General features: G+C 40.8%; 1 protein-coding gene across 2 annotated transcripts in view; it reads left to right on the forward strand.

The window, feature by feature from the left end:
* The window catches only part of LOC149168687 (PROTEIN TARGETING TO STARCH (PTST)), a 467,761-nt gene that overhangs the window by 282,973 nt on the left and 172,458 nt on the right, over positions 1-12,330 (forward strand). For both annotated transcript variants that reach the window (XM_089428375.1, XM_089428374.1), the window contains 2 exons: positions 11,913-12,018; positions 12,126-12,214. In XM_089428375.1, the coding sequence (XP_089284501.1) occupies positions 11,913-12,018; positions 12,126-12,214 (195 nt within the window). The remainder of the gene's footprint in view (positions 1-11,912; positions 12,019-12,125; positions 12,215-12,330) is intronic.

A 12,330-nucleotide genomic window follows, 5' to 3' on the forward strand; every position in this document is an offset into this window, starting at 1 on the left:
TGTTGCTAGCACTGCCACTGCTAACATTGCATTCATATTGCAACTCAGTTGTTGAGAAAAGCAACTGAAAAACATCCCAAATTCGTTGAACTTAATTGTGTTCAACATAATACAATGAATGTTGGAGTCTGATTGCTGTTGACCCTTTGAATCTTTTGTGCTGCTACTGACTTCTGCACTGTGCCATCTGCACTGCTGCCAACCTTGCTTTGCATTGATTAGTCTCTAGTCCCAAGCCACTGCATCTGTCCTCCAAACACTCCATTGCATCATCTGACACTAAGTCCATCTCGCTACTCTTGAATCTTGGGCTCCCGTAGCAAGGAATTGATCCAATAGGTGGATTGCTCAAGGATCTTCCCCCCTATAGTCTTCCCGACTACAAATCAATATCGCCCCATCTCCCTCCTGGAGATTCGTGGGCACTCATGGCAAGCTCATCCTTGTCAATCCTTGCTGAAGCAGCCTTAGGACCATGTTTCTCATCCTTATCCATTTTCTGCAAAGGACATTGGGATGCATAGTGGCCCATCTCGCCACAACTGAAACATTTCACCTTCAAAATGTCCTTCTTCTGCTTCGGCTTTTGCTATCCCTTCAATGCTAGAGCTGCGTTCTCCTCCTCCTCCTCCTCTTTCGTCTTTGTGCCACTCCCACCGCTGCCACTGAGGTTGACCTTCACTAGATCCCTCCTTAACTTCTCTTGTTGAAGAGCCGCCCACATCTCCTCCCATGAAGGTAGTTTTTCCTTGCCTAATATGCTTTGGACGAAAACTTGCCATTCATTCGAGACTCCATTCAGGGCTATCCTCACCATCGTGGTTCGCTGAGGAGTGGACCCCACTGTAGCAAGCTGGTCTCTAGTGTCCTAAAGACGTTGAAGATAGAGCTTCACCCCTTCTCCTTTATGCATCAAAGTCCGTTGCAACTTCTGCTCTAAATACATCTTCCGCTGTTCGGAAAAGGCTTCCAAGTTCATACAGAGACGACAAGGCATCCCACATCTCTCGGGCTGTATCCTTGCTTGCAAGTGTGAGACCACATGATCTTGAACTCCATCAAGAATGAGCCTCTTTGCCTTCCCCTGCTCGGCCTTGTATTTCTTCTTTTGATCGTTGTCAACAAGAACATCTACAATACTATTGACGTAGGCCTTGAAATCATATTCCTCCAGAACAACTAAGATTCTGGTCTTCCATACGACATAGTTGGAGGCTCCTTTTAACCTGTTCTGATCTCTGAGTCCATGCGATGCGATCTCACCCAACTGTCGAATTGACTCCTCTAGTCACTACTTAGCACTGCTCAACAAGTGAGAAATTCGAACTTTTTGGCGGAATGTTCTCTTAGGAGAAAATTCCCCTTCTAAGCGTTTTCGTTCTTTTCCAGCAGATTTCTGCCTCGGCAAAAACTGCGCCCTTCAAGCACTACGTTGAGGCTCTACGTCACTCCCTCTGCCTTTGCAAATTCATGAACTGGAAATCATACCTCTCTGTTGTCTCACTCTGAGAGAGATTTCCTCAGATCTGCTTCTTGGCAAGGACTGCGCAATCGCTTCAAGGGGATTCGAACTGCTGCCAAGTGCAACTTTCGACGTCATTGCTCAATACTGGATCTGCTCTTCCTGTTTCAAAATTAATGCTTTGATTCCATGTGAAAATTCCTACACTCAAAGGAACCCCTACTGCAACAAATCTGAATCTATTTCACCTACTTGATTTTTAATATACTTTAACCAAGTTATTCTTCTGAATACCGAAGCAAATTGCTTTTGCTGCCTACACTAATTAAATATTTGATCTCATGAAACAGAAAACAGAGCAAAGAACAAGATACATAGGACACACTTATTTTTGGACACAATAGTCCCCGGAAAAACCTAATGCGGGAAAATTGTTGCGGCAATTTTGAAGGTTTATTACTATGCAGGAGAAATATCTGAATACAACTTTAGGATGCTCATCTAGCAATCCTTTACATAGAAAATACTGGTGGAAAATCTGAGTGAGTTTTACCTCACTTCACTTGGCAAAATTCCGGCTTATCTGACACAAGACTGGCTAACCCCGACTATTTTTGCATTGGCTCTGCGTCAGCCCCGCGTCACCTTCTCTGCCATCTGCGTTATCTCTCCCGGCTGTTCCTGGTAGTTCCGGTAGTTTCGACAGTTCCGACTCTTCAGAGAGTTCTAGATTTTGTGTGATAGGAAACTTTTATGCGTCAACTCTCCCGATAGTTCCAAAAGTTCCTGATAGTTTCTACTGTTTCGATAGTTCCATATTTTGTGTGACAGGGAACTTTTTTGCGTTAGTTCTCCCAGCTACTGTGCTGCCTCTCTGCAAGCTCTTTTTGCCTCTCTGTCAGTATTCTTCGGAAAGTCCTTCCGGATTCTTAATGCCCCTCGGCTGCAAGATCTCCCCAATCGATTTTCCTCTTGAGAACTTCTCACCTCAGAAAATCGATTTCCTCAATCTCTCTGTGTGTGTTTCCAAATGAACCCCAAGCCTCCATTTTATACTTTTCTTGTTGAGTCTTCAACGACTGAGATTAAGTCTCTAATCAACGACTAAGATTAAAATATTATTTGATCCACCTTCTAGATCATTCTCACCCATAGTTTGATTAATACTGTTGATTTGGGATAGCATCGGATGTGCTCTAGCCACAAAAAATGGTGGAGATGCTAAGGCACATGAGCTCTCCAATACCCAGAAAGGGTTTGGGCAGATTCTAAACAGTTTGGGAGATATTAAAATAATTAATATTTTTAATGAAGTCCCTAAGTCTAAACTTAGGGAGAATAAAATATTAATGTGAATTAATATAAAACTGTGTTAGAATGGTCCAAAAGTCATGGATCAAGCCAGATCTAATCTTATCTGTTGATTAGGGACTTAATCTCGGCCGTTGATTTGTCAACGAGAAAAGTATAAGAGGAGGCTTGAGGGTCACTTTTCGACTTTTTGGGGCTGGGTTTGTTTAGAAAGTTGAGAGAGTGATCTGGAGTTGTAGCTGAGGGGCAGTGAATACAAAATCAGAGAGGCAAAGATAGTGCTGGGAGGATCAGTGCAACAGCCGGCAAAACTGACGCAAAGGGCAGAAGCTGAAACTGCCGGAACAGCCGGGAACGCTGGTACAGAGGGCAGAAGCCGGAACTACTGGGAATAGCTGAAACTGCCGGGAAAGTTAACGCACAGGGCAGAAGCCGAAACTGCTGGGAACAACCGGGAATTGCCGGAATTGCCAAGAAAGCTGACATAGAGGGCAGAAGCCGAAACTTCCGGGAATAGTCAGAACTGTCGGGAAAGCTGATGCAGAGGGCAGAAGAGGTTGTCGCAGTCCCTAGAGGTTGACGCTAGGGTTTTTCGTGGGGCACATTGGAGCTGAGGAGTTGCAGGAGTGTTTATCCGGGGTTTCATCTCTGTTGGGTGAGCCGAATTTGGCACCCAGATTGTATTTTGAAACTGCTTAATAAATCAAACCCTCAGATAGCTGCACCGGTTTTCCTGCATTGGGTTTTTCCGGGGACATTAGTCCAAAAAACAACGGTGTCATTTGTGTGCTTGTTTCTGTTTCCTTCAATTGATGATCTGTAATGTGGTGAGCATGTACTTGTATTTATATTCAGTATTTACATGGTAAATAACTTGTTAATTAACAGAACAAGTAGGTAGGAATAAATCAGTAAAGTGCATGAAGGGTTTCTCACGCGTCAGACTTAGAAATTCCAACAAATACCCATTAATATTTTAATTTCCCACGTTTAGACTTGGGAACCCCATTAAAAATATTAATTACTTAAATAAAATACAATCTGGGTGGAATTTCACCAAACGGTTTATGGGTTCTTTAGAACTCATGTGCCTTAGCCTCTCCACCAATTTTCAAGGCTAGAGCACTTCCGATGCTACCAAAAACTAACATATGGACCATTTTTCAACCCATAAGAAGCCTATATATATAAGGAGGTCAAAGTCATTTGAAGACATCACTCTCAAGCAAGTTCAATATCTCAAGAAGAGCTGGAGAAGTGCAAAGTCTGTTGTCAAGAGGTGGAAAGAAGTGCGAGTTTGGGGGAGTCATTAGAGAAGAAGACAATTGAACCTTTGGTTCCTCTCTCTCTCTGATTTTTGGTTTGGGTTGAGAGATCGAAGTCTCATAAGATTTCTCTATTGCCGGAAGTTGCATGTTGCCGGAAGCTACATGTTGCCGAACGCTGCTACCTAGTCGAAGTTGCTGGAAGGGGTCGAAGATTTGGGAGGCTGACATGGTGTGGAGGAAAAGTCTGGTCTGGGTCGAGGGTAAAGAGTCTCAAAGAATACTATTAAAAGGAAGAATTATCTTGACTGGGTTTTCCCTTCGAGGGGGGATTTTCCCTAGCATGTGGCTGTATCTTGTGTCTCTTGTTTTGTGATCTTCATACACATATAATATGGTAATTGCTTGATGAAATATAAGATAATAAAGAAGTAAAAGAAGCCAACACACTCACAAGTAATTATCAAGAAAGGAGAATCAAACCCTAATATAATATCTTTTATTTTGCAACATGGTATCAGAGCTAAGGTCAAGAGAAGTCGAAGATTACTTTGTTGGCATGGATTCTCCCTCTATAATGAAATACATAAGATTGGTTTACAACATTGCCGGAAGATCGATCAAGAAGGTCATCTACTACTTATTCAACAAGGTCAAGAGTCAAGGATTCTTGGCTGCCCTTTCGGGTTCTCTTTCTGATGACAATGCATGGATCATTGATAGTGGAGCACTGAGACACATGACAGGTGAAAGCAAGCAACTTCATACACTATCAAGGGTGCCATCCTCTCATGCATTGGAATTGGGTGACAACAAAGGCTATGATGTTAGAGGCCTGGGATCAACATCATTGAAGATGGATAATGGATCGAAGCTACATATGCACAACATTCTTTGTGTTTCAGGTTTGAAAAAGAATTTACTTTCTATATCTTGTTTAGAAGATGAAGGGGAAATAATTGCTTTTGTTGATGAAAAAGTTTTGTTTTGGAGAAAAGACTCTAGCATTGATAAAGCTAGGGTTATTGGAGTTCGTGAAGGAAGCCTTTATCCGGTTATCACACCATCTCTCGAAGCTTTGGTTCATATGGAAATAAGTCTTGTTGAACTATGGTAGCAAAGGTATGGCCATCTTCATTATAGGGTCATCCCTACTCTTAGTCAGGTTCATGGAATTCCTAATATGAAGTTAGATCATGAATGTGTGTAAAAAAGGTGTGCAAGGGATGCTCTTTGGGAAAGCATACTAGAAAGACATTTCATAATAGTGAAACTAGGTCTAAAGAAATATTAGACCTCATCCATTCCGATGTGTGCGGGTCCATGTCTGAAAAATCACTTGGAGGTCATATTTATTATGTAACATTCATTGATGATCATTTGAGAAAGACATGGCTCTACCTACTCAAAACCAAAGCTGAAGTATTTGATAAATTCAAGGACTTCAGGGCTGAAGTGGAAACCCTAACTAAAAGAAAGATAAAAACATTGAGGTTTGACAATGGTGGGGAATACACTTCTAAAGAATTGATTGCATATGGTAAGGATGCAAGTATTAAGAGGGAGCTCGTTGTTCCCTACTATCCCGAACAAAATGGATTGGTCGAAAGCAAGAATAGGTCAATTGAAGAAGCCATTCGAACTATGCTCCTTGATCAAGATCTGCCGAAGCTCTTCTGGGGTGAAGTAGCGATGACTTCCGTGTGCATTCAAAATAGAAGTCCTCATAGGAGTCTTGATAATACTACACCTAAGGAAGTATTCACAAGGAAGAAGCCGAGTGTGGATCATCTCCGTATCTTTGGAAGTCCAGCATATATCCATGTTCCCAAAGATAAGAAAAAGAAGTTGGACTTGACAAGTATCAAAGGAATATTCGTTGGTTGTAGTCTTTCCTCAAAAGCATATAGAATTTAAATAAAGGAAGGAAGACACATTGAAGTAACTAGGCATGTCATATTTGATGAAAATCAAGCTTACAAGAAATCAAAGGACATTCCTATTGATTCTGATGACGAAGAAGTTCCCGTATTTGAAGAAGAAGAAGGTCATCATGAGAATTGTAATATAAATGTTGAAGAAGAAGGACCAAGTGAGCCTATTCACACGATGGTTGTCCCAACCACAAGGAAGAGGCCAAGTTGGTTGAAAGCTACATTAGAAGATACAGAGGGACATGAAGTTGCGAAAGGGTCCTCCAGGGAAAATAAGAAACCGAAGAGATATTTTGGTTATGTTGCATATATGACAAAGTTAATTGAAGCCAAACCCTCTACATTTAAGGAAGCTGAGCATGAAGAGATTTGGAAAAAATCTATGCAGGAAGAATATCAATCCATCATGAAGAGTGGCATTTGGGAGATCGTCCCTAGACCTAGTGACAAATCTGTTGTCACATCGAAGTGGATCTATAAGATCAAACATTCTGGTGATGGAAGTATAGACAAGTACAAAGCAAGGTTCGTCGCAAGGGGTTTCTCTCAAAAGGAAAATATTGATTATGAAGAAACCTTTCCACCTACAACAAGGTACACTACCATTAGATCGTTGGTTTCATTGGTTGCTACAATGGGGTGGAACATCCATGAAATGGATGTTAAGACCAAATGTCTAAATGGGATCGTTGATGAGGAAGTGTACATCGAACAACCGAAAGGATTTGAAGTGAATAGCAGGGAATCTCATGTTTACAGACTCAAGAAGGCCCTATGGCTTGAAGCAAGCACCGAGGGCATGGTATGCAAGAATGGATTCATATCTACCTAGAATTGAGTTCGTGAAGAGTCTTATTGATTCAAATCTATACATCAAGGTCGTAAATAATGAGCGCGTCATTATTCTACTATATGTGGATGATCTATTCATCATAGTTGTAGAACGAAGAATTCAAGAATGCAAGAAGATGGTTGCAGCTGAATTTGAAATGAAGGATCTAGGACTGATGCACTACTACCTAGGTCTAGAAGTATGGTAAAGACCTGGGGAGATCTATTTGGGTTAGGGAAAGTACATCATCAAGTTATTGCAGAAATTTGGGATGATGGATTCCAAGCCGATGACTACCCCTATGATCACCAACCTCAAGAAGTTGAGGAGCTCCAACTCTAGGCTTGTGGATCCTACCTAGTATCGACAGTTGGTGGGTTTCCTGATGTATCTGGTAAATACTAGGCCAAATATACGTTTTACAGTGAACATTCTTAGTCAGTTTCAGTTGGAGCCTCTTCATGATCACGGGATAGCTGCCAAACATACATTGAGGTATCTTCGTGGCACTATACATCACTGCCTAAAGTATGATAGTAAGGAAGTCAAGATAATTGGCTTCACAGACTCTGATTGGGGTGGCAGTGAGATCGATGGAAGGAGCACTACTGGAGGATGCTTTAGTTTGGGAGCTTCTATGATCTCATGGATGAGTAGGAAGCAAGATCCTGTTGCATTGAGTAGTGCCGAAGCAGAAGATGTGGGTGCATGTGAAGTAGGAAAATAGGTTATTTGGTTATGGAAGCTTCTGACAGATTTGTTCGAGAAGTCTTTGTGTCCTACTGTGATAAAACTGTGACAATCAGAGTTCTATCAAGATGTCTGGGGATCCCGTGTTTCATTCGAGGACGAAACATATCAATAATAAGTTCCACTTTATTAGGAACTTGGTGCAGGATGGGGTTGTGAAGTTAGAGTATGTCTTGACAGATGAACAGGTAGCAGACATATTGACAAAGGCTCTTCTGAATAAGTAGTTTGAATATCTAAGGAACCTGCTGGGTTTGGTAGATATTGGTGATTGTATTGATGATAAGGAAATACAAGAGATTTGCTGAGGCTTTGCGAGTGAAGCATTGCCTAGGAGACATCAGGCCGACACTCTGTGTCGATGTCTGGATCCTAAAGTTAAAAAGGTGGTGTTGGTTATTGAGCTTTGTTTTGGATACACACTTGTATGTTTGGGTTGGTGGTTAGTAAGTAAGCCTGATGGTACCTAGAGTGGTTGAAAGCTTGAGTCCATCTTAGTCCCACCTGGATAGATTGCTCTGGTCAGGAATCTAGTCCATGGCATTGCGGTGCCTAAATCGTTGAGAGACTAGTTGGATAGATTGTCTTGGTCAAGAATCTAGTCCATGGCATTGTGGTGCCTAAAAGTTCTTCATGTTTTCATATAGTTTGAGATATTCCATTATATATGTACATTATGAATACCTCCCTAGTGAAGAGGGAGTGTTAGAAAATGTAACTATGTTTGGTCTTCAATAATGTACTTGAGTCATTATGAAATGTAGATGTCAAAAGAATAAAGAAAATAATTTTATTATTGTAACAATGACTTATTAAAGCATGGGTTTCATGCTTTGGTCATCATTATATTAGTGAAAGTCCCCATTGTGGACTCCTAGAATTAATATTGAGTTTATAGTCATTGTACATTCGAAGATACCCTTCTTGGGCCTTCAAATCATGTAAAAAGGTTTTGTATCTTTGATTTTCCAACAACTCGGCCCCCTGGAGTAGGATGAAAAACTAAATCATGATGCCAATAACCTCCCGCAACAAAATTCGTCAGATATTCAGAAATAAACCAAAAGATGTGATCCAACTAGGGTGGCAAAAATTGTCCACCGAAGATGGAGAAATCTTAGGGTGGCAAGAGATCCATTCGAGCTAGTGTGACGGTCTCACCAGAAACCCTCAGAAGCAAAATCACTTGAGCTCTTCAGCAATAGCAAATGATATGATGGAATAGAATGATAATCATTGAGCTCCGTCCTCCTTTTATAATCTTTCATTGAGACCTCTCCAAGCTTCTAGATCTTCTTTTAATATTATTTTATTGAAGAAGTTACTTTTCTCCCCCTGAGTGACTTTTGCCCCTTTTATTATCCATTATCTACCTTTTAATTTAATAAAATCAAAATTGGAATTTGGGTAAATTCTCCATAGATTTCATAGATCATTTTCTTTCTTGCTAGCCTATAGGAGATAACTAGGCAATCAAAAATGTAGTCCCCGTGCACAAGAAATTGGGGACATTACACTTGTGTTGTCTTTTTTTCTTGTCCAGTTTATGGCCTTCAACAGAGGAAATATAACAAAAGATACAAATCCTGCATTAGCACCCAATGTATCGAATGATGCTTTTTTCATCTCTAAAGGTGGTGTTCCAGACCAAACACAAGGTGGTGCTTTATTCAATCTTGAACTGTGCCTTGACTAGTGTCCTCATTTTATGAATAGGTGCCTTCAACTAGAAGATGAGAACAGCCATAACACTTCGTTTGTCAACTATTAAACTGTATAGTCTTGTATGTTTTCTATATATGTTGCCTTCCATAGCAATTATCCTCGAGGCATACTAGTGACAGACAGTTGATTAAACTGTAGTACAAAGATCCATTCCAGATTCACTGATTTTATCTTCATCTCAGATCCTTGTCAACAGGAAATGCTTTTAGCTTTGTTGAAAACTTTAGTCCCAAACAAAAATGATGATCTGTGTACATGCTTCAAATCAAATCCAAATATGCTGATCCCTCACTTGCAAGGCTTTGACCATGGCTGACCCTTGCTTTGCCATCAATGACAACATCTCAACAATCTCCCCCTTTGGCATTGATGGCAACAACCTGAGTAAAACATCTGCAAAGTGACGCTGCAACTCCCCCTCAACTGATCGCTTGTTTTAGTTTGCATGTTTTCTCCCCCTTTGACATCAATGAGAAATGGGGTGCTCCTTCTGTCTGCATCTTGACCTGTCAGCTACTCCCCCTGTCTGTATTATCTCCTTTATTTCAGTCATTGCTTATCAGTTGTTTCAGAGTCAATTTTGTCCTCATATTCATCCTTTCCAATCTCTTTGATTTTCTGCATAATCTGATGATGAACTTGATTGTAAAGTAGCAGCTTCATTAGAATCATTAGTAGGTCGTAAGATATTCTCTAAGGCCTTTTTATGATTACCTGTGAATTTTCTTGACTTTTATGATTTTTTTTCATTGTCAACTGTTTGCTCATTCTTTCACTCTTGTAACTCCCGTTGGCACTTGTTTTTGTCCAACATTTTTCTTGTCAATGCATTGCCTTCAATTGGTTTTGCACTGTCCTGTTGTATGCATAATAGCTTTGCTGGAAGAGCAACAGGTTGTGATTTGACGTCACTACTGGAGTTCTGTAATGTCCTCTACGAATTGAGGATGAATGGACATAGTAGCCTGTCCGTCCTGTAGGCTATAGTCCTTCATAAAGGGGAAAAGAAACCCAAAATGCCCATTGTCGGGCAAGTGTTGGGTCAGCTGGGCGAAAAAAACCCAAAACTGGGGTTTTGAGTACGATACACTCAACCAATTAAGAAGATGAAACCCCTCAAGGAAGTCTATAAATAAAGGAGAATTGAATTCATTTGTAGGCATCATTGTGGATCATCTTATTGGTTTGTTGAGCAATTGCTCTGAGGGTTTTAAGACCCCTTCCTAACTTGTCAATTTCGGTGGTGAAAGATTCCACCACCATCTTCTCTTCTCTTCTCTCTGTTTTGGTACAGGACTACTCTCCGAAGAAGGAACCAAATTTTTGTGGGATTAATCTCTATTCTTGGCACTGGAGGGTATTGGAAGACAGTGAATTTTGTGAGGGTTTTGGTTCTGTGGTACTGGCAAGCATTATCTGGAGGAGCGAGGTTCCCTCAAACTCTGTTTGGGCAGAGATAAAATCATCCAAGGCAGCGAAATTTTCTGTTTGGGCACTGGGATATCAACCTAAGGATCAACGAGGATCATCTCCATTGATTCTGCTGGGTTTACACAGGATTCTCTTGAAGAAGGGCGAAGTTCTGGGCTAGGGTTTCTGGTTGGAATAATTTCTAGGGTCTGCGGGTTTGAACAGGCAGTCGGATTAAGGCATTGAGGCTTCTTAAGGAGGAAACAGCGAAGTGTTCTGTGTTGGCAAGCTTGAAAGAACCTTTAAAAGTGATCAGGTTCACGTCTTGGATCAAAGTGAACCTCCTGCTCTTGCACAGCGAACCCTAGACAGACACGTCCAGATTGCTTAGGCTCCTGTCTGTGGTGACACCGAACAGTCTTGACTCCACTGTGGTTGCGGATTGATCTGAAGGGATCTGCGGAGGAAGCAAGTTCTTGTACTCGCACCAGAAGGGGTTTCTAGACCTCGACTTGTTGCAAACTTCTTGCTGGACAGTACCGACCATCAGAAGAAAGTGGTTAGGGTTTAGTATATTGACAGTTAGGGTTTGTTTACCTGCATTCATTGTTTAGATGGATTCCTGAAGGATTAATTGATAGTGAAATTTCAAAGTATCATTGGATACTGGATTTTGGTAACAATAATGGTGGAATCTTACGAATTCATATCTGGAATTAAAATGCTCAAGTATTGAAACATATTTTCTATTGGCAAATTGGTTTTTACACTCTGTTGTGATTGGCAAATTAGAAATTGGACTTTAAGCAGCACTGTAATTATTAGTTTATGAACCTGAGTTATATTTGTATCAAGAAATCCTAGCAGAGAACTATGGCAAAACGTTTGCTGCCCCATTACAAGTTCTTGGCAAGAGGAGCAAAACCTCCAAAAAAAACATCAAAACTCTCCTGGTTCAGGATCAGCTATGAATTTTCCATCCTCGATTGCAGCCACTCCACACTTTCCATCACGATAATTATCTTTGATATATTGAACAACCTCTAAAACTTTATCCCTCCCTTGAATGGATGAGTTGGAGCCATTTAACTGAAAGCTTTTCCTCGTAAGCTTACAGCAACAGATTCTCTCATGCAATGCATATTGATAGATATATATATTTACATCCTTGTAAAGCTTTGTTACCAAATGTTCCTGATTTAGATGCCTTGTTTGTTCTCCAGGCTCTCGTGACCCTAGCAGAAGAAGTGGCAAGATACGGGATCAAGGATGGATCAAGGAAAGTCAATGGAAGATATATACATTCTCACCTTGCATTAAGGCTAGAAGGTTACTTCTCTACTCTGTAGCTAAAAGGAGTGTTTTGGCTGGCTATTGGTTGCATTCTAAGTTCTAACATCAATATTATTTAATGTTCTGCTAAAATTTGGATGTAGAACTTCATAAAAAATTACTTGAGCAGATAAAGGGTGTGGATGCAATTCAGTTTCGTGAAGTTCCTCTTGTGTGGTATGGTATGGCCGAGGTGAGCGATTATACATCCCAATGAAGCAGTGAACTACTGTATGGAGTATGGATTTTCTAAATAAGGAATAGCACACCCCTAGCTGTGTTTCCTCACATTCCTCTCCCAAATGCCAG

Source organism: Pinus tabuliformis, chromosome 4_2 (genome assembly GCF_031772625.1).
Source record: "Pinus tabuliformis cultivar Carrire ecotype Pingquan chromosome 4_2, CPIR1, whole genome shotgun sequence".
Classification (NCBI taxonomy): Eukaryota; Viridiplantae; Streptophyta; class Pinopsida; order Pinales; family Pinaceae; genus Pinus; species Pinus tabuliformis.